Source organism: Mesocricetus auratus, unplaced genomic scaffold (genome assembly GCF_017639785.1).
Source record: "Mesocricetus auratus isolate SY011 unplaced genomic scaffold, BCM_Maur_2.0 Super-Scaffold_100676, whole genome shotgun sequence".
Lineage (NCBI taxonomy): Eukaryota > Metazoa > Chordata > Mammalia > Rodentia > Cricetidae > Mesocricetus > Mesocricetus auratus.
In genome coordinates, this window is record NW_024429266.1 from 127,994,642 (window position 1) to 128,018,356 (window position 23,715).

Genomic DNA, 23,715 nt, shown 5'->3' on the forward strand with positions numbered 1-23,715 from the left:
GCCTGATGGACACTGCGTCCCATGCTGCCTTCTGCAAGCTCAGCAGCTCATCATGTATCTCTGCTCTTGGGCAGACTACCCTGCTTTTCGTTAACTCCCTGGCATTGTGCTTTCTCTCCAGGGCTGGTGCAGAGCACCTGCTGTCACCCTCAGATGTTTATCTTATCTTGCTGAAGTAAAAGAGCTCTGCTGCCTTATCCAATTGCTTATGTTAGCCACTAGGTCCACAGGCCCTCTTCTGGAATTAATTAAACCCAAGGAGCAAATAATATGCAAGCATTGTTATGTCCTATATTACCTTTCTAAACATCTCTTTAAAAACGCTGTTTTAAGGAATTCCAGTGTGCTAGAGGAACATCTTCAGTTTATGTAGATGCAGAAGCCCAAGATCTTTAGCGATTCCTTCAGGAAAGTCTAGTAGAGTGATGGTATGTGGATCAGACAGCAGATGCTACCAACAATCAGGAAGGTCCATTAGTGAAAGCAGGGTATTATCTGTTCTCATGAGAAGAGGGTGTGTTCAGTAGCTGTTTTCTCTCTAAGAGTGCATCCTAGCAACCCTGTCATGAAGTGAGCATGTGTGGAGGGCAAAGTAGTAATAACAGCTTGATGGTAATTCCAATTTTACATTAGAATTTTTTTTACCTGCATGCACAGGACAGCTCTCTCTCCAATAAAGTGAGATATCTCTGGACAAAGAAAGTGTTTTGTCACTTTGCAGTTTTAGGTGACTTGTTTTACAGGGTAGGTAGTTGCAACGTGAAAAGCATTCCCTTCTGGAAAGCATTAGCTTCAAAGGTATACTCTAAGACTCCACACTAAAGTCACATCATACTCTTTGAGCTTCGAGTTTCCTGACTTCTCTTTATTGTGTTCTGCATCTGTGATTCTTAAGTGTTTAAGTGTTTATTGTGTGTCAAGATGACAAAGCTGTAGAAAACATTCTCAGTCAGTAGCGTCTTTACTGTTGAATTTTTGATGTGATTAGATACAACCATGGAAGTATTTAGGCAGCGTTGCTGTAAGTAGGGAAAATACCAACCACTCCAGCACCGAGTGGAGATGAGAAGTGGAGAATGTGGTTTAATTATTTTCAAAATAGGAAGAAGTGATCGTAGGAGTTGGCATTAAAACACACAGAGAGCAGCCTGGTCCACAGAGGGGGTTCCAAGACAAGCTCCAAAGCTACAGAGAAACCCTGTCTCAGAAACAACAAAACCAGCGGGCATTGGTGGTACACGCCTTTAATCCCAGCATTCCGGGGGCAGAGGCAGGTGGATCTCTATGAGTTCGAAGCCAGCAATCTTCAGGACAGGCTCCAAAGCAATACAGAGAAACCTTATCTCGAAAAAACCAAAAAAAGAAAAACGGAAAAAAAAACAAACAACAAACCCCAAACTGAACAAAACGAAAACCAAGAAAAAATCCACAGTGAGTACATAACAATTCTCTCTTCTTTCCTTCTCCTTCCCTTCATTAAAATAATTTCCTTACATTAAACATGCTTATATTGTATTGTTTTTAAAAAGCAATTGCACTATTGTTACATAAGCAGTCACATTTGTAGATTACATGACATCACTTAATACCTCCTGAAATAGTCAGGACCCCAGCCCCACAGCTTCATGGAACTGAAGGTGGGCCAGTAGTTGGAACAAATGTGGATGTAGAACTGTTCAGACTCCCCGCCCTACCCCCAGCCTCTAACAGCATTTGATCTGGATAAGCCATTCCAGACTTGTGACCTAATGTCTACCATGTAAGCCATATTATTTTATGCTAACGTTTGTGATAATAAGGTTGCTATATTATCAGGTTAGCAAACAGAAATCTTAGTCCCGGGAGTGGGATAGGATATTCATTTTCTATTATTGCCTTATAAACTACCATGAATGCAGTAGCTTGAAAAATTACCTTTTTATTATCTTAGGGTTCTGAAGAGGAGAAGCCCAGGTGTAACTTTGCTTACAGCTCTCACCAAGCCAGGGTAGATCTAGGAATTGGCAGGCCTGAGTTCAGTTTTTAAAAAAGATTTATAATGTATTTAGGTGTATGGGTGAATACTTACATGTAGGTGTGTGTACCATGTGAGTGCCTGTTGCCTGCAAAGCCAGAAGAGGCAGTTGAATCCTGTGGAACTGGAGTTACAGACAGTTCTGAGCTGTCTGTGGGTGCTGGGAACTGAACCTGTGTTCTTTTTGAGTCGTTTCTCCACCTCCAGGCCTGGGGTCTTTCTGGAACTGATGACAGTCTGTTTCCAAACTTGTTCAGTTTGGCTGAATTTGGTTCCCTTAGGCCAGTGACCCCTTTTGGAGGGTTGAATGACCCTTTCATAGGGGTCACCTAAGACCTTCTAAAAACACAGACATTCACATTACGAGTCACAACAGTTATGAAGTAGCAATGAAATAATTTTATGGTTGGGGTCACCAGAACACGAACATGTATATTAAAGGTTTGCATCGTTAGGAAGGTTGAGAACCCTGTTGACCTGTACTCTAAGGCTGAGTTCTCACTTCATTGCTGACTACTGGCTAGAGCCATCTTTCAGTGCTTAGTTCTCTTAGTGACACTCGTCAAGCTACCTTTGGGACCCTCTGTGTCAGCAATGGAGAAACTCTCTTATGTTGAATCCTTCTCATGTCTCCATCTGACTTCCCTCCTTGTGAGGACATGAACACTCTACAGTCAAACAAACAAATAAAAACCAATTCTTATTACTCTGTGTTTCTTTTCATAACATAACATGATCTTAGAAGGAATCCCTTTTCTACTTAAATTTTAGCTATTCTCAGATGCTGGGACAGGTATACAGGAGTGGGCTCTGTAAAAAGTTGTTTTTAGAATCTGGTTCACTAGTTGGCAGTGGGTGACAAGGTTGTACACATACTAAGGTAGTGTAACAAAGAAAATGGTTTCACAATTGTATGGACATTCTTCAAGTCTCAACTTCAGGAATAGCTTGAAGTTTATTTTGTTGTTTTTTTGATTTTTCCCCAAAAATATTCATTCAGTTTGTCTCTCAGTTTCCAGAATACTTGTCTTTATAGAGCAGTTTAGAGAACTGAAAAGGTTATATTTTATACTGTGTTACTATGTGCTTGCCACATAATAAACACTTCATAACTATTAATTGTTATTACTGCTATTTGTTCTTCAAAGCAGAATTCTTTGCTGGCACGCTTCAGTTCCCATGTAATGAACTTGACTATTAAATCCAAAGCACATGTTCAGCACACACTACAAATGTTAAAGGCAGAGGAGTTTTCATCACTGTGGAATCTGATTACTGAATATCTTGTCTGTTCATGCATTCTCCTGCTACAGGTAGAACACTTGTGCTCTTACATGGCTTGAGCCATGGTGTGTATGACTGGGTCTCTGTTGGAAATGAAGTGGAAGGAAGGGAGAGAGACCTAGGTTGAGAGGGCAAGTCAGCCTGTGAAGAGAGCAGAGGGTGGTCAGACTCCACCAGTCTGTTCCTGGAAGTCCTGGTGGGGATGGGGTGGGTCAGACTGGGGCAGTTTGACCCTGGAAGTCCTGGTAGAGGTGAGGTGGGTCAGACCGGGGCATCCTGGTCTTGGAAGTCCTAGTAGATGGTCTTGGTCAAGAAGATGTAAGAGGGCCGGGTGTTGGTGGCGCACGCCTTTAATCCCAGCACTCGGGAGGCAGAGGCAGGCGGATCTCTGTGAGTTCGAGGCCAGGCTGGACCGATAGCCTCCAAAAACAGAGAAACCCTGTCTCGTAAAACCAAAAAAAAAAAAAAAAAAAAAAGAGGTAAGAGGACTTCCTAGCAGGACTCCTGGGACCCAAACCTCATTGTTCTTTGTATAGATTCTTTGTAGTGTTGTCAGAAGAATGTATTGCTAGACTGTAGGAGAAAAGGTGCGGTAGAGTCTAGAGAAACTCCTTTCGTCTGCTGTCCTTTTGTGAGGATTGCCAGCAGTAAAAATGGAAGCCACACCTTCCTTCCACTTCATTTCCAACAGAGAAACTAACTGTAGGTTTTACTGGGTGTGTAGACACCTTTGGGGGCTTTTTACAATGTCGTCTCTGCTCTGGGTTTTATGTTTCTCCTCCACATGAACGGTTTGCACTTCATAGCCATATGTACTAGATGTTTTTAATGCATGCAATTCACACTTATTTCAACTTTATATTACCCAGAACAATATTTTATGGGCTCAAACAAGGTTTCATATTTCCTTAATAATACTCAAAATGCTAATTAAGTAAAAGAGCTATGTTCAAAAATTTCTTCTAAAGTTTTTCCTGGCACATCTTGAAGGTACCAATGTTAGGTACAATGAATGCCCACTACTAATAAGGAATATAACTTTTCTTGTATTTCTGCATATAATTATGACTATTAGATGATTGTGATAATTAGTAATTTGTATATATTTGATTGGCAGAGATACATTTATAGTCTAAGATCATAATGTGTTTTACAGAACTGACACAAAGTAAGAATCAGTATATCCTAGCTCTAACTGCCTCCCTTACACTCCGCCAGTCTAAACCTTGTTCCTGTGCCCATACTGCTACTCATGGGGTGACACCACTCCCAGCTGGACCTATCCTATCAAGTTCATTTAACATGGTGCTGACCTACAGTGTGAACCCACATCTCCTGCTTTCTGAACTCCTAACTCCTGCACTGACACGGTTTTGGTGTTTATAAGCACCCAAAGAAAAAAGCCTTCAGAATCCTTTGACAAACCACCAAGGGAAACACTGCTTAGAAACTGTAATTCTTTAGTTTGCTAGTGAGTACTTCTGATCTCTGGGTGTTTTGGTCTTTTGGTTTAAATTTGATAACACTGAAATGTCAGATTGTACTCCAGTGTCTCTTGCTGTTCAGCACCCATAAAGTGTCTTGACATTTGACTAATTAAGCTCTGAAGGCAGAGCATATGGTTTTCTTCAGTTAAAAAATTGCAGAGAAGTGGCTTGTGATTTAAATTAAACTATGGCATTTTCTACATAAAAGACACTCATGCTGTCAGTCTCAGTGTTATGAACTAATGTTCTGAAAAGCCTTACTAAAGTGCACGTGTCTCCCCTGGGAAGTCACGCTTTAGTCTCTCATCAAGGATGTCTGTGGAACTGACTGTGCCACTGCTGCTAACTTGTACCATTTTGCCACTTCTTGGTGGAAAATTTGTCAGATTAGCTTTGCTTTTGGAGTCTCCCTGGTGTACATGAGTTAGAAATACTTCTGCTTTTGAACTGACTGAAGGAATAATATTGAATGAAATGTTATAGAGCCTTGGTAAACACCCAAATAACAAAGGAAACTTCCTGTGTAGAGCTGACCTGATTTAACAAGAAAAATAGTGATCTTTAAGGGAAGTTGATTGACACTAACTGCCTGATTCTTACTTCTGTCCTCACATGCTAAGATTTTTCACTAACCGAGCTGAGTTTTTGTGTATGTGAAATAAGCTGGGTTGGAAGTTGAAGTGAGCTGTGGCTTTCCTTTGGCTTTGCTAGTCTTGGGTCTGGAAGAAGATGCATACCTGTGGTAGCAAAAATGCATACATTTTTCCTTCCTCTTGGACATTTGAAAAGCAACATCAGTATTAACAGAAGCTGGAAACAGTAGTGTTCCCATCTGGGTACAGTTTTCACTGACTGAGGAGCCAAGCACAGAGAGGTGAACCAGCCCGATATTACTTCAGGGTTTATTATCAAATTACGACAGGTAAATGGATACTTTAATAGGTAGCTGTCTGTCTGGGGTTGTCTTGACTGCCTTGTGCTGAAAGAGCAAGGATGTCTCCTTCAGAGGGTGTGTCAGTCAGTATACTATGGCAAGGGCAGGAAGATGCAGTCTTATGAATAGGTAATGCAGTGGTTTCACAGGACTTGCAAACTGCAGCCAGGGCATGGCTCAGTAAAGTGCCAAGAAGGGACACTTAATAGTCTGAGTGAATGTAATTATAATAAGATAGGCATTGACTGTGTTAACAAACAAAGATAAGTTTTCAAGTAGGAAGATTCGGGTAGTGTACAGTAATTTCTCACCATTATTTTTGTTATGAGAATAGAAATAACAGTAAGTATAAATTGTTTTATTAAAATAATACATTTCAGATGGGCATTGGTGGCACATGCCTTTAATCCCAGCACTTGGGAGGCAGAGGCAAGCAGATCTCTGTGAGTTCGAGGCCAGCCTGGTCTACAAATCGAGTTCCAGGACAGCCTCCAAATCAATACAGAGAAACCCTGTCTCAAAAAACCAAAAAAAAAAAAAAACATTTCAGAAGAATTTCAGTAAGAAGGTAAGTTATGTATTTCTCTTAAGATAGAATATTGTATGAGGTTAGGTCAGTTGGAAAGTATGTCCATCTGGTAAACCAAAAATGAAAGCACATGCTAAAACTGAGTGTGTTACTTTCTTTTCCTACTATTTTAGGCTAAAATAGCCTAAAAAAGGAATTTAATGAAGGAGGGCTTTTGTTTGGCTCACAGTTCAGAGTGTAGTCCATCATGGCAGTCAAGCAGTTGCTGGTCACATGGCATCCACAGTCAGCAACAGAGCATGATGGATGCATGCTGCTCAGCTCTTATCTCCACTTCTACCGGCCAGGATCTCAGACCAGGGAATGGTGCCACCTTTAGTGGGTGGGTTTCCCACTGCAGTTAATGTAATCAATATAATTTTGACAGGCAATCTCCCAGGTGATTATAGACTCTGTCAAGTTGACAGTTGTTGCTAATGATTACACTGACTGAAAAGAGTTGGAGCCAAGGGGCCTGAGACAAAACTGAAATAAATAATTATGCTTATTATAAGCCTGAGAAACTTCTGTTAATGTCTGACGTCTTTGCATTGAGTTCAAATGTCAAGCACATCTGATCACATGTTATGAAATATGGAGTAATGGATGTATCACTGAGGGACCCTGAGCTAAGTCCCTGTCTAGGGTCCCTTTCAAGCTAAGTTGATGCCATTGACAAACACGTTCTTATACTCATTGATAGGTTATTTGGATTTCAGTAATAGTTATGATTTTAAATTATAGTTTCCTTAAGAAAAGATGTTTTTCAACTATGTAGTGGGATAACTGCTTGCTGTGATTAATCCAGGTATTTGAAATATAAATGTTTTTCTAACTGTAGTTATGGTGGTACTTGAAGGGAATGACTTTATGCCTAACATTTAAAATTGTTACTGTGTTAAATGAAATTTCTCTTTGAGTGATAGTTATACAGTGTACTTTAAATACAGAAAAACAGGATTGCTGGTGGATTATTTATTTATTTATTTATTTATTTATTTATTTGTGTTCTCCATGGGTCAGTGAGACTTGAAGCAGGGAGGCGGAGCAATTTCAATAAGAGTATGTTATTTTGTTAGAGGTATAACTAGTACTCACAGTTCTACACCTAAGTATTCAAGAAACACACAAGGCTTTTTGCAGTTGAAATACTAGACAATTTCTGCTTTCCAGTGATCATTACAAATCTCTTTAGAGATATTGTAAAGGATATTGAAAACTACTTGACTTTTAAAAAGAAAAAACAATTCTTTGAGAAATGGGAGAAATGGTAGATATCAGACGATAGGAAGATGCTGATTTTTCCCCATATATAATATATGTTAGAATGTTGAAATTTCACTTTTTGGTCATCATCCAACAGATAACTAAAAACAGATTTTTGTCGAATTATTGCAAATACTCTGCAGTGACTGTGTGGGTGGTTTCTTGGTCTGTATGTTTGTGGGTAACTTGCCATTTGTCAGGTGGTCTCAATGCCCATCACTTTCTCAGTTGTGCTTATTGGATCTTCTTCAGCCTTTCAACTGTTCCTTGTGTATATCAACTTCATGTCCAGAACTCAAAGCCTTTATGATGCCTTTTCTTGCTTCTCTCTTTGGAAATCATTCTCTAGCTCCTTTAGAACACTTGAGTTCAAGTCACCTCATCAAAGGTGCTTACCTGGCCTTTCCCCCATTGCTTCATTTCTGGGCTCTGCCTTATTCATCTTCATAGTGTTCATATTTATGTGAAGTTTCATTCTGTTGTTTACTCTGAAGTGCTGTGATCTTAGAGACTTAGTCTTTGCCTTGTTTGCAGAAGCAGTCTTAGTCCTGGGTAATATGGGACTTGGCAGTAGCTTGTTGAATTCGTGAATGTGCAAATGTGCCATGAAAAATGCATGCCACATGGATTAGTTGTCCTTGAATTTATTCTTACCTCAAGTTTATAAAGGTGTGTTTCTAGACTTTACATTACTCTTATGTGGGTTGCATGTCTGGAGTGAATAATCATTCATTCTGGTATATCTTTTGCTGGATTAAAATATTTATTTTTGTTTTAGGTGTATAGTTGTTTTGCTTGCATATTGTCTATGTATAGCTTGAATAAGTGCCCAAAGAGGCTAGAAGAGCATGTCACACCCTTTAAGCTGGAATTACAGAGGGTTGTTAGCCACCACGTGAGTGCTGAGAATTGGACTTGCATTTTCTGTACAAGCAACAAATTGCTAAAATCTCTCCATCTCTCCTCTGCTGGATTTCAGTAATAAATACAAGTGAAGATTGTTGCCTGTATGTTATTAAAGTGGGCCAGAGTAACCAATAATGGAGGTGGGAGACAGTGAACTCAAGTGTTTAGAGTTCAAGATGTTTTATGGATTGATTCATTCATTCTCCCTCCCGACCCCTCCCTCCTCCCCACCCCTCCCTCCCTCCCCTCCCTCCCTTACTTTCTCCCTTCCTCCCTCCCTCCCTCCCTCCCACCCTATCTTTATTCTGTTACTTCTTTCTCTGTTAAAATATTATGTTTGACCAGCAAGATTCATGGCTAGACACTAGGTAGAATAAAATAATTAAAAATATTGTCTTGAGAAATTCATGAGTAGTTTGTTTAGAAGACAAAACGGAGTCTATTTTGTTTATTTCCCTAGAAAGGCCTGTGTCCCATGAGCTGCCACATCCCCCTAGTTGAATCAGCCAGTTCCTCCTTCTTCGGATAATTCTCTGAACAGATGGAAAGAGAATTGGAAGAGATTGCTTCCACTCCACTCCTCACATTTGGGAGGCAGTGCGACTTCTTCCATGGAGATACAAGACAGATTGCATTATGATTATCTCCTGAACAACTGTGATTGTTATGCGTACATTCAAATATACCTGCAAAAAAGACAGAAAACATGATATGTTTCTGAAATTTGAGGACAGTTGTGAGTCATGCAGACACCTGCCAAATTAAATAGAAGACTCTAAATATATGGCTTAAGTCTTGAGTGCTGTTAGTTTAACATTTATTCAAGGCTTATTAATAAAAAGTGCATACTCCATAAAAATATTTAATATTCTACTATCCTTAGTAAAGTAATGATTAATATGGATTTTCTTGTTTGTTTTGTTTTAGGTTCGTGGGAGCAAGGGAGAAGTTCTGTATATTTTGGATGCTACCAACCCGAGACACTCCAACTGGCTTCGCTTTGTCCATGAGGCACCGTCTCAGGAGCGGAAGAACCTGGCTGCCATTCAAGTGAGTTTGTTGGCTTCGTATTCGTACAGAGTAGTGGATTACTTTATAACTCTACTCCGTGTCTTCATTTTATGTCCCTGTGATCAGCTTCAGATGGCAGTACCTAAGTAATGAAAGCAGAGAAGTCGTGTAGTCAGCATATGTAGGGAAAGGCAACTGAACTGTCAACTAAAACCAGATCACTGGCTTTATGGGTATTCTTGGGGGAATGAGTTACATAATCTGATACTGCATTTGGTGGAGCTTGCCCTCAAATACTTTGATTTTCTTCATTGTATTTTTTTTTATAGCAGTTTGGTTTGCTCGTTGCTTTGGTTCACTGTACTCTGTTGTGGATTATTCTTTGAGAAAGGCCTCATGGAGACAGCTTACTAATGTGTGTTCCCCACAGTCTAACTGGCGCTCATGGGATCATGTGCCTTTGAGCTTTTTTTTCAGATAATTAGATCCAGTGAAATACATTTAAGTATCTCTCTATGCAGATCTATTCTAAACATTTGGCTCATGATATAGTGGCCACTGGCAAATACAAAATCTGCAGAGCTGATGTCTCAATTTGAATCCAAGGATCAAAAAGCTCCTGTAGAGCCAGGAAGGCTTCTTTGAACAAGCTGAAGACATGCTGTTTTTCTTATGGTGAAAAGCATGGGTGCAACATTTTGTTCTGTTCAGACCTTCAACTGATTGAATGAGCCCACTTATGTTATGGTAGTCAATATTCCTTACTAGAGCCCACTGATTTAAATGTTACTCTCATCCAAAACCATTTTTTATAAAAGTACACAGCATAGTGTTTTAACCAGATACCAATCACTGCATGCTCAGTTAAGCTGACCTATAAAAACAGTTGTCACAAGTAGGACCATGTCTTGTTGAACTCTGTTTCACTGTATAGTAGTATACTGCCACATAAAACATTTAGTTCCTGTGCAGACTATGAGTTAAACTTAGCAGTTGCTCAATGGCAATGAAAGCAAAAGGAAAAGAGGCAGGTTTAGAGTGAGCCTATATCTAAAAAAACGAATCAGAAAAGCCAAGAGAATTAGGGAACACTATACGGTGATGCTAAACTACCTCATCCTGTGTAAAGCTATCTGTCCTGGATCTGAACTGCAGAAGGCAAGAAGCCATGGCTGACAGAAACAAGAAAAGAAGGAAAATAACAGGGACAAACTGTGTATACAGTTTTAGTTCCTCATCTATATGTGACATTTGCTCATAGAAACTTAAAATGTAGAAATTTATTGACGAGTGTACTGGTTACACTTAATTCTAAACCAACTGTAGTGAGAGAAAATCCACAACATTAAGTTTAATTCAATGAAAAATACAGTCATCAAGTATTCAATTTCCTATCTTCAGCTAAACAATTTCTCTTATTAATATAAGGGTTAGGAAAACAATGTATTTCCTTGTATGGAAACATTGAGTTAACTCTAATAAAAAGCTAAGATACAATAGAAGATGGAATCTTTGATAGGAGAGATTGTTGAACAGCATTTTGGATTACCCTTGACATAAGGATTCAAACACACATGAAATGAATTCATTTTTCATTCACGTGTAAGCATTGATTTCTTTTTCAAGTACATTTATTCTTTTTCATGTTTGTGATCAAAGTAGTCCCATAACATTCATAGTTATGAATTCAAGGTCATGTTCTGTATGTTTCTTTGTAAATATTACTGTTGTCACAATTGCTGAAGAAATTTACTTTAAGCCACATATTTCTCCTTACTGTGCTTCAGATACACACAGTAAAGACACACACACATCTTCAAGTTGGACTATGGGGTTTAACATTTTACATAATTTTCTTTACTTGAGAACTTTCTTCCTATTGAATGGTATTTCTGAGAATCAGGAATTTCCATCATTTGCTCCAACTTTCAAGGTGCTTATTCTGAGGTTTGCACTGGGCCACAGACCCCCTCTACAATTCTTGTTGAAGAATGTCCTGTTTGTCTATGTTGTTTTAATCTCCCTTTAGTTAATGGAAATGGTGTGGTTATGTTGCTCTTGATCCTTTCTCATCTACATGCTACTCTACTGTGCATTTTTTCCTCACTGGGGGTATTGCACACTTTGTTTTTAGTAATTACCCTTCACCAGGCACAGTTACCATTCTCATTTGGGATACTCAGTGACCACTTTTCCTCCCCTATGTCAATTGTATTCCTTTCATTGAGAGAGAATGGGAGTTGGTGAAAGAAAATGATTGCAGTTGCGGTCCCTCAGGACATTACTGATGACTTAAGGGTGGGATTAGATTATGACAAGAGCTTCTGTGAAATTTCATTCTTGATTTAATTAGGGTCTAAATCTGTTCAGAGGCCACTGTAAGGATCTTGTTGCAGGAACAATGACACTAGCTTGGTTTCTTTTGGTGTTCCTTTGTCCTGTCTTAATGGGAATGGATGCACACACAATTACCTTGGTTTTGTCATGGCATAGAAGAGGAACCTTCCTAGCTCCCTTGAGGCAACAGCTTTCTCACTTGAACAGTAGCTGTAGTAACAGATTGCTGAGGCTTCAAAATCACATTTGAGTAAGGGCAAAGAGTAGAATATTTGGGTCTCATGACTGAAAACAAAGTGAGCCTTCTAATTGGTTAGGATGCTCTCCTGAGAGTTGCATTCCAGAAACTGTGAGTGCGTAAGACAAGAGCATAACGTTTCCTGCATTACATTATGAATCACTTGCATTCCAAATTGCATCTGAAATTTGGGGTATTCAGGAAATATTTTATTTGAGCTGTATGCCCTAGGGGTAGAGTAAATGAGAAACATTTGTGGCTATGTGGCTTGCTTGGTGGAAAATGTCAATACTTGTTCCAATTTTCTTGGACAAGGGATTAAGAATTTCAGGTCTGTTTTGGCAGATGATTGGAACTCCTTCATGGAGGCTCAATTATATTTGTCGTTTTGCGATTTATTTGATTTTTGAAAATTTGCTTTGGAAATCATGATTGAGTATCTGAGTTGTTGAAGAAGGATCTAGTGAGAAAACAGTTCTTCCTATGTGTGCCCTTTGCAGAATAATAGGTTGAAATGTGTATTTAAACTTTGGAAACATTTCTAGGTGAGATTAAAAAGTTCTAAATATGAAATATATATCTGTAAGTGATGCAGAAGCACTCTTAAACATCAAGATAGTGCTGAGGCTTCTCAGGGTTAATTTTGTGCCACTAAACAAACATGTGTATAGTATTTGGTAAAGAATGATGTTGGTGTTTCCTGAAAATTTGTTTTTTTTTTTAAATAGAAACTATTTAGTTAAAATTACTTAGCTAAACTAGTGAAATACCCTATTTGGAAAAGAAACTGAATTCTTTGGAATGTCCAAGGTAGTATATCTCATGCTTCTCAGTACTCCATTTCCAGACTTGTCTTCCCCAAGGCCATGTGCTGTATGCTGTTGGCATGAATAGAAGAGTGACTTAGTGTTTGTGCTTATCTTGGCACATGAAGGAAGCCTTTGGGTCCTCATCCACATCATGAGGAAGCCTGCGCTATGATGCTCTAAATGATGAAGAGTCAGAACCAGCCCTGAAATCTAGTATAGATTCACTCTACTTCTGAGCTCAGTTTAGCGGTCCTGTAGCCACCTGTTCCACTGTCACACAGATCATCTGTTCTCCCTTCTAAGCTATGCACAGTTGCCGAGTCAGCATCTTAGGTCATGTAGGGCTGTTTTGGGAGGGGGGGGCACTGAAATTCAGTATCAAGTTTATTAGTAATTAACTACATGGAAATTCCCTATCTGAAAAATAGTAGTTAACATTTGTACCTTATACATATCTGTTACAAAAATGAAGATTTTTTTCCCTCCCTGGGAAATTGTTACTATAAACCAAGATGTTGCTGGTATTTGGTGCTAACTTTAACTCAAAGATTAGGAAAGAGAAATTGGAAAATTTGTCCTTTATACATCATTTGTAGACCTTACAGTTTTCATCCTCATAGAACAAAAAGGAATTAATAGAAGTTAATGATGAAGAAAGAGTCCACATCCCCACTGCCAACACACTCAAAAATAGCTTTCTGTGCAAAGAACAATGCTCATCACATCCTTAGTAGCAAGTGGAAGAAAGTTTGTCCTTGGGCAACTTGAAGCTCTTTTTTAAAAGCTCCTTTTTAAGGAGCGTATATGGCTAAGACAGATATCTTATGTCAACAGAAAGAATGTTAAGCACAGTGTTTTATAGACTTTGGAAATAGTCATTCAAAGTGATGAATAAAATATTATTGGTGGGACTCTTTTTTTGGTGGGCTCTGTCCTGAGGACTACAACAATGTAGCTCCTGCGCTCATTGCAGAAAATAAAAAATAGTATTTGAAACTGTGGTCCTGTTCATGTGAATTAGTTGGATTTAAGAATCTGTTGGATTCTTGTGCAGATTTAAGCCCTTACAGTAGCATCTTGAAGAAACTAGAGGCTTGTTAAAATGGCAGGTGGTAGGCAGGCAATGCAAGCTACATTCCCCATGAAATAAACTGGGGTTAATTGGATGAATAACAGCTACCAGACGAGGTTGGAGACAGCTGAGAATCTCTAGGTGATAGCTGAGTAAAACAGAAACAGAACAGGGGAAAACAACTATCTAGGATTTAGTGTGTCTAGGAGTCCGCTGTTGCAGTGAGAGGGTGTGACCAGAGCCATGCTTGAGACACACAGCCTCAGCAATTTGGCACTGTACTCTTTTTTAAAGGAAAAGAAAAGAGGGAAGAACTCAGAAGAAAGTTGCTGGGCAATGATGCAGAAGACGAGAAAAACATGGTCTTCTAGTAAGGGCCAGAGGAAGAGAGAGTTTGCTGTGGGATAGTGTCTCCTAGTAATATCAGAAGCTTCACCCATAAAAGTCTCACCAATGTGATGTGAGCTGAATAAGGGCAACACACCAATGAACTTGCTAAACTAGATAAAGAAAAACTGATGAGGTTTTCCTATCTACACAAAGAACTACAGGCAACTGAGGAAATCTGGGAATGCTAGAGGAGGTCTTCCCTAGGAATGTACATACTAGCTGACTTTCCAGTGTCAAGTGAAAGCATATATACATATACATATATACAAGTTACATCATAATGTTATATAAAGTACTCCAAAAGTACTAAGTGTGTCATACATGTACTCACTTCAGTCATATATATGTCACTTTGATGAAGTGTTGATGGTCTGCTGTACCAGCCAGTGACCTCATCAGAGTTGTTTTGAAATTATAACCTCCAACAGGTAGAACTGTAAATTCCAATAATGCACTGATAACTAGCAGTTGCAACCTGATCTAACTCGGAGAGCTCTGGGACAGATAATACTGTCATAAAGGTTTGCTGTGAAGTAATAGGGTGGTTACAAATCATACTTAATAAATGTAATAATGGAATATTTGTATTCGAGAATCAATGAATATTGCATTAGATACAGCAGGATACTGCTTCTACTACTATAAGGGTTAAGCGGTCTGGTAGGAATGAAAGAGGAAGTTTACACATTCTTAGCTGCTACCAAGTGTAATGACAAGAGGCATTTGCTGTGGATGCACTGAAGCTAAAGATCCCAGTAAGCTCACTTATCAGAAAGGAAATTAAACTAATGGTTACATGTGTGCTCATATAAGTGTAAATGTGTCCTGACACTAGAATGCAGGCTCTCCAATTTAGCTTGCCTGCTCCTTGCTGCCGGGCAACATTCATTTTGCATGAACACACACAAAGGAAGAAATGTCTTTGTTCTATTTTTCAAAATTGGAGGTATATTTGATGGTGAGTTTTAGATTATTGTTAGTGGTTGTCACTAAGAGAGTTAAGAAGATGTAAATGAAGAAAATAGAATGAATTTACTAACTGAATCCTGGAATTAGACATATTTCCTGCTTTGTCAATCGATGCTGTGTTTTTTAGGCAAGTTTCTACTAAAAAATAATCCAAAAAACAAAAAAAAAACCCTGCTACTCCAATATATGTGTAGCTTTTCAGAAAGTGATCCAAAGTGAAACAGGATGGCCTGCATTTCATCAGTGAACTACAGTGTTCAAAAGAATCTTTGTGATTTATGTTACCCAATGTTTATTCTGAGGGCTCTGTAGTCTACCGATTCACAAATCAGAGGGACAATGGTGGTCTTAGAACCCTGATCTGACCATCTTGATTATCTTTGTCATCAGTTGAAATCTGACATGATTTTTTTTCATTTTTTAATTTAAATTAGAAACAAGCTTGCTTCACATGTCCATCCCAGTTCCCTCTCCCTCCCCTCCTCCCCCGCACCCCCCCACCAGGTCTCCCATTCCCCCATCCAATTCCCACTCCAATCCCCAGGGAGGGTGAGGCCCTCCATGGAGGATCTCCAGAGTCTGTCATTTCATCCAGGGCAGGACCTAGGCCCTCCTGCAAGAGTCCAGGCTGAGAGAGCATCCCTCATTGTGGGATTTAAAAAGACAGAGCAAAGGAAAAGAGGCTCCTGTGTAGTTGTGGGTTTAGCTGTAGAGGTTTGTGACTTCAGGAATGTGCAATCCAGGGGAAGGGCATTGGTCATAAGATTTGAGCACGGACTTCTGCTTCACAGGGAGCTTTGGAGTTGATGTTCACAGACAACTCCACAGTGGTTATGTGTATCATTTGCTTGATTTATGCTGCAGTCCTGTGCACTGTCTTGTGTTTAATTAATTGGGCATTTGTCTGACTGACATGCCTATACTTTCTTCAGCTGGCTTGAGATGATCATGTTATTTAACATCCTGGCACGCACAAAGATGATAGCAGCAATATCCCTGTGGTCAGGTAAGGTCCTTGAGATGGGTCTTTACACATTTGTCTGTTGTATAATTTTTCCATTCAGAGGCAAGAACAGAAAGGGGGTGGTCAGTTATTGTAGTTCTTTCCCAGCTGGGCTTTAAGAACATTCCCAAACTCCATTCAATTCCCATCTCTGTATTTTGGAATATAATACAATTTCAAAGATCTTTTCTCTTAATATTTTAAAATACATATTATTAAGCACATATTTGTTGACATTGATATATTTGTTAATACTGTGTTTCAGCTCATGAAAAGACTAATACCATGCATATAATGTTGACATAGAATCATCCTTTGAAACGCTTTGCTCCTTATTATAGGATAAAATTTATGCTTTTAAAAATTAGCTAGAAACAAAATTGGTTTAGCTCATTATTAAAACCCATGTGGTAGCCTCATGATAATTTTACTCTCAGAAAGTCCATTGGTAAGTGTAACCAAAGCAGACAAGCACAAAGAAGTGATTGTTCATAAATTATGGTACTTCAAATTATCATAAAAACTCACTGGATTTTTGCATCTGTGCATCTCAAGATCAAATATCCCTCTCTACTGTTATTGTTGAGAAATACTGGTAAACAAATCTAAAGCTACATTATATGATGCTTACATGGCAGAACAAGTTAGAGCCCTATTGCCACATTAGTCTACATCCTGATCGTCTGCTAATTTCTCTATGTACAATATCTGCAGGTTCCAGAAAGTGCATGCTTTACTATATACTTTCATGTTTTTTTAAAAAAAATTCCAGAAATAGGAATGTTCTTTACTTAAACCAAGGAAATAGTTTTCATAGCTAATTTTCTTAAAATGTAGTGTTAAATAGAAATCTCAGGCATGATGGAGCTGGCTTTGTTGCTCATTTGGAAAAGTTAGTGCCTTGCACACTCACGGCCCTGGCTTCCACCCGCCCTCCCCCAGCACTGTATACATTTGGTGTAGTGGTATGGGCTTGTAATCCTAGGATTTAGGAGATGGAAGAAGGAGGGCCAGAATTCACGGTAGTCCTCAGCAGTATAGCAAATGTGAGGGCAGGCTAGACTGCCTATGTGGGATCCTGTCAGGTATGGCAGTTCCTAGGGATGTTGGAAGAATTGGACTTAGTAGCTAAGTATCCCAATATATACTATTTGAACTTGTTAGATGAGGTAATCTCAAAGCCTTTGGTTTCTACCAAGTCACAGCATTGTGGTACATACCCCATCACATTGGGTTTAATGGTAAAGATGTCACTGATAATATGAACTAGTTAATGGGAATGTATATGTGGTAGACATGGTGCTTTCCATTTTACATGTATCATGTGCTTTAATTATAATAGTTTTCCCCAAAGGGTAGTACTGCTCAGTCTCAGGTTTACAGGCTGTGGGCACATGGGGTAGAGCCTTTTGTTGTATGCAGTCTGACATGCACTTTTATTATTTAAGTTCTTCCAGTAGAGAGATGGGGCGAGCACACAGGCAAGTTTTATCTAGATGACTCGGTGGAACTCTTGTGCATTTTAGAGCAGTATTTTACAGATGCTTGAAATATTTAATTTTCAAGAAGACCCAGGGAACCTGCAAGGCACATGCTGTCTCTCCAAGCTACACCATGAGTGCTGTGACACTTACAACTCTACCATACCAAAACCTGGCCATTTTTCCATCTGGAAGACTTACAGGAAATGGTAGCTGAGAAGCCTTTTGAGATTGATGGCACCTATTTGGGAGCTCATTGGCTAAGATGACATTACTGTGGAAGTTTTAATGAATGTTTGAAACAACACTACAGTTTAAACACAGCTTTAAAAATGCATATCCCTGTTTTGTGAATGTTAATAAGGGGGTTACAAATAATACTCTTATACTTGACCCCATGATATCACATCATATTACATTACAAACACACCTGCCGGGCTCTCTGCCTCTGGGTGTAAGTGAAACTTATTGATGTCCTTGTCTCCAGGTATGTTTGCCTCCCCTTTCTCCTGCTGTGTCCACATCTTTACCTCCAGTGTGCTGTTCTCGTCATGCTCCCTTGACCTGTTTCACCTTATGTAGTTGGTGGTTTTCCCTCAGGTCACAGTGGACTGTGTCATGACGCAACTGGATGTTTCTCTACGTCTGTTGACTAAATTCCTCAGTACCCTCCATTGCCATTACCCATCTCTGTCTTCAGACACTGTTCCTTTTTATATCACCCACCATCTCAGCCACTCTTGTCTATCCCACTTTAGAGCTGTCATCCGCGACTGTTGGCTGACTATTGAATTACTTAAAATTTGTTAAGAATGGAAAATTGAACCTCAACCCATTTTTGTAGCTCCTTCTACTTTCCTAAGTGACATTATTGGTTCTTTTCTTTTTGTCTTATTAGTTCAGAACAAGAATGCATATGGCAGAGTGCCTGATGTTGGGACTATAGAGTCCCAAGCATATACCACTGTGTGGTGTATGAAATGTCCCCTCTAGGCTCAGTGTTCCAGTGCTTGTCACCAGCTGGAATCAGGCTCTAACTGGGGTCTCGGTGGACTCTTGAATCCATTCCTACTTCCTGTATTCTCGGTGTCTTATTGCAGAGGCAATATGAACCACTGTCTTATTCTCCTGCCACCATGCTCTCACGCCATGATGGGCTGGCCATGCCACCTGGAACTAGAAGCCAGCACAGACCCTTTTTTATTTGTTCTGATCAGAAATTTGACCACAGAAGTGAGAAATGTGACTAATTCAGGAAAAAAAGAGCTGGGAGAAAGGAGAAGCATGTGTCTAGCTAACTTTAATTAATGTGATGCAGAATAGTAAATATATTAGGAATGATAACACATAATTTGATGGAGTTTACCACAAGTCAAGTATTCAGATAAATTGAAAATAGTGTGTGTGTGTGTGTGTGTGGAGATAGAGATAGATAGATAGATAGATAGATAGAGAGAGAGAGAGAGAGAGAGAGAGAGAATGTTGAACAGCCTAGGACCTTCTCACCAGGCCTTTGGCATAGTAATGTAGCTGAAACACTTCTTTCTTGGCATGATATGGACTAATATTTTATCAGTTATCAAAGCTAGCCATATTGGGTGGCTATGCAGTTAACATTTCAAATAATTTATTTTTTGACAGCTAGTATTTTATTCAGATAGTAGTCTCATTACATTCACATAAGAACTCAAATAAAATTAGATGTTAAAGATCCATCTTCAAACATAGTAGCCAATGATGCCACATTTGCCTGTGATCTCTCTCCGATGTAAAACCACATCCACACATCATTGGCCACCAAACCATTCAGCATAGCTTCTATAACTGTAAGTTGTTTTTAAAGCTACCAGTTTTAGCACTTTGAGTTATTTTTTTTTCACATAGCTGCAGGAAGTTTAGCAGGGGTTGGGGGAACCAACTCAACCTTGGCGTATTGCCAAAATATGGTCAATCCAGGCTTCAAGTAAGTCACTGCAGCAGTTACTGGCACTGGAGCCTTCTCCGCAAATTTACAGATGAATTTGGCCTAGGTCTAGTGTGGAAGGTCGACTCCTCGAGCTGCCAGCTGAATGTCACTCCTCAAATATCTTATTTTAACTTACAAAATAATTATGCATTTCTTCATCAAATTTTTGATTCACAAAACCCTTTTCATCTTTAGTTTCTCACATTCGAATTTACTACTCTATCATAATATAATGTGGTAACCAGAGAACCACATTCTGCCTGAGATGAACATTTCAATGTCACTTAGCCAGCTCTGAGAACAGCTACAGACACATACATGAGCCATCCTGTGGGGTTAGTTAAAAGAGCTTCAAATACAGAACTGTGTGTGTAGGGCAGTGAGGTTTATCCTAGCTTATGTATCTAAAAATGGCTCCCTGAGCTTCCTATCCCTGTAGCACTATTTTATTATAAAATTTCTTGGTCTCGGACGAATTATTAGCAAGAAAAGATGGCATGTAGTTTTTTTTTGACATGTAGTTTTATTTACTTATTTTATTTTCCTCCAAGCAGTGTCATGGTAGGTTTCTTTTGCTTCACAACAATCCCATCTAGTGATTATCAGAGAAAGGTGTCTGTACTTGCTTAGGCATCTATGCCTGATGAAGCTTTGTTCACAGGCTTGATTTTTAATCTTGCATCTGTTCTGGATAGTGTGAACCGTTCCCTGATAGGTGGTTGATTGCAGGCCATGATTCTAAAGGACACAGATTTCTTTGCACGTCCTTGATCCTTTATTTTTCTTATGCCACTTATTGTGATCTAAATATGAAATTGGTTTCTCTGCCTTTTTCATTACTCTAAACACAACTTGTCCTTTTCCTGCCTCACATAACTCCTTGCTTTGTCTGTTTATTTATTTTTGAGACTGGGTCTTATCCATAGCCCAGGCTGGCCTCTAACTCAAGGTGGTCCTTCTCTGCATCAGCTCTCCATACCCTGAGTGCTGGGATTAGAGGTACACATCATGACAGCTAATTGTTTTGTCCTTATTTCTTTCAGATAAGGTGTTGCTTTGTAGCTGAGGCTATTCTTGAAGTCCTGATTTTTTTTTCTACTCCCCTATGAGCACTAGGATTACGGTGTAACCATCATGTCTAGAAAAAGCTCTAGTAGTTTATAGTAATAAAGTCTTATTATTGTTTGTATGAGCATGGCTGCCAGAATGAACAATTCACACACATGGTATCCAAAGAAAAGGTTTTTACTGCAGCTGTGTGTTTTGCTGGCAGAAAGAAGAGTAATGAGGCTGAGTGAGGACTTGCAGAGCTTTCCCTTGAATGTGGTTCATGTTGTTACCATTGGAATCTCATGTGTCAATGGGTGCCATCTGCTTAGACATGCTTAGAGTGCAGAGTTCAACAGCATTCGGGCTCATGTGACAGCTTGCTGTAGTGCACTGGTCAGAAATGAGTAGATTGAAAGTCTTTGTTGACAATAGCTACATCTCATTTTTAAAATGTTTTGTTGCTAGATTAATGTTGTAATACATGTCATTAATTTTACTGCAGAATTTTTTTCCTAGTGTGTCTCATCTTGTAGAAATGATGTTTACATGCATCTTGAGACTTACTCAAGGGTTTAGTAAGGAAGGGTTAAGTGGAGATGATAGAAGGTATCAAATTCTTATTATCTTGTTTGCTTTCATCTTTTGTCTTTTCATGCAAACAACTATTGTGTAGCAGTTGGAAACTCTCCTCACTCTAGTGTGAAGTATTAATATGTCAGCTGATTTTCTTGTGCTTAGATTTTGGGCTGGTCATTTCAGCTGGATGGTGTGGTCTTCCCAGCTTGCTGCCTTTTCAATAGAATAACTGTGCCCTTGCCAAGTGTATAATCATTGTTTCTCTTTTATCATCCACGTGTGGACGGCATCTTACCAAGAAGTAAACAAGAACCAGGTTATGTCACAGACAGATGCAGCTGAAGTGCCAAAGCACCCGTGCCCTCCTCTGGAATTATGTTTATTTGCATACTTTGGGGGATTAATATATTTTTGTGAAAGAAGGCATAGTACTTTTGCTCTTTGCAAATAGCACATGTGAACCTCCCATGCATGAATTCATGAAATCTATCCTAGTGAGGCCTGGTGCTTGAGTAAAGTTGATGGGAAAATTGCCAGGGAAGATCGAGGTTTGTAAGGAATGTTGCTGTTGAAAGGAGATAGGGATTGGAAATGACGATTCTTTTTAAAAGTTTTATTTATTTATTTATTGTGTATATGTGCATGTATGCACATGCATGCCATATGTATGTTGATACCTGAGGAAGCCAGAAGAGAGTGTTGGATTCCCTGGGACTAGAGTTGCAGGCAGATTTGAGCTGCCTGGTGTGGGTGCTGGCATTGAATTTGGGCCCTCTGAGACAGTAGCAACTGCTTATCCACCATATTTCTAGCCCTGGAAATCAGATTTCTCTCCTAAACTTCCAGGAATAAGTCTGTTCATTAATTGACAGAAGCAGAACAAATTCAACAGAAAGGCATTTGGTCCTAATCACTGCCATAGTGTAGTAGCCATTGTGAAAAAAAATCAAACGATGGTTTAAATTACTCTGTGTAATTTTGGAGAAGAGGACTCTCCAAATACAGGGTTGTGTATTCTAGCTTCTCATTGCAACCTGGTTTGATACTTTTTCTTAATTTATGCCAACCTTTCCTAAGTGGGACAAGGTCTGAGAGACAAAGTTAGAACTTTTCCTTTCGCTCCATTAATTGAACCTGTGACCAGCTCTAACCTAGCAATGGAGGAGGAAGGTATGTCCCATGTCACCACTTCATAGCTGAAATAGAGTTCCTGGGTGACAAGGAGGCTTGCCCAATTGACAGAGTCCAGGAGGAGCCAGGCAAAGGTAGAAGGTCTACCTTTAGACCCTGTTCTTCTCATTCAGCACACCTGAGTGCTTACTGTAGAGTACCCTAAGGACAGACTAGTCACTGGAAGATAAACATCTCCTGAACATGAGATATATAGGAAAATGTAGTATATAGGAAAATGTAAGCCCTGTAGGTAAGTCATCATCTGCAGGAGTCTCTCTCCTCGTCTTTGGTTGGAGTTACTAAGTGATTCAGCAGATTTAATTAAACAATAGTAATTAGCTTTAAAAATTGATGAGTTGACTGATCTTCTTGGGTATGTGAGTGAAGTTCGTATGCAAATTTGTATGTGTAGAGAACATACAGTGAAAGAAAGGGGGGAGGGAACATATGTGCAAGGGAGGTCAAGGTCATGATGGAACAATCTACAGAGATAGCTGAACCAAGCTCATGGAAACTCATGAACTCTAGATCTACAACTGTGGGGACTCCAGGGGACTGAACTAGGCTCCCCATATGTGGGAGACAGTTGTGAAACTTGGACTATAAGAGGGGCCACTGGCAGTAGAACCATGATGCATGTTAGCTTGTTGGAGCCCATTCCCTATGGTGGGTTGCCATGCTTAACCTTCATGCATGGGAGAGGGTCCATGCCATGCCTCAACCTATCATATCAGACTGTGTTGTCTCCTCATGGGAGCCCTTACTTGTGAGGAGGAGTGGACTGGGAGGGGGGCAGTAGGGGTGGGAGAAGGTGTGGGAGGGAGAACTGTGGTTGGAATGTAAAATTAAATTAAAAAATAAAAAATGGCAAAAAAACCCAAGCGCCCATTTATACATGTCTCTTAATGTTTTAGACATTGACTTAGTGAGAGATAAATAGTGCTGTGGTAAACACCATGGCCAAAAAAACAAAAACAAAAAATAAACCCAAACAAACAAACAAACAAACAAAAACTTGGGGAAGAAAGGATTTGTTTGCTGTGTTCTTCAGCATTACTGTTCATCATTGAAGGAAGTTAAGACAGGAACTCTGAAAGGACACAAACCTGCAGGCAGGAGCTGATGCAGTGGCCACGAAGGAGTGCTGCTTACTGACTTGCTCCTTGTGGCTTGCTCAGCCT

At 39.5% G+C, this 23,715-nt stretch overlaps 1 protein-coding gene and 1 pseudogene across 3 annotated transcripts in view; one reads left to right on the forward strand and one right to left on the reverse strand.

Moving 5' to 3' along the window:
• The window catches only part of Prdm5 (PR/SET domain 5), a 161,864-nt gene that overhangs the window by 44,435 nt on the left and 93,714 nt on the right, over positions 1 to 23,715 (forward strand). For all 3 annotated transcript variants that reach the window (XM_005076066.4, XM_040737933.1, XM_040737932.1), the window contains one exon: positions 9,387 to 9,509. In XM_005076066.4, coding sequence (XP_005076123.1) covers positions 9,387 to 9,509 — 123 coding nt within the window. The remainder of the gene's footprint in view (positions 1 to 9,386; positions 9,510 to 23,715) is intronic.
• On the reverse strand, positions 19,488 to 20,469 carry LOC106021598 (annotated as a pseudogene).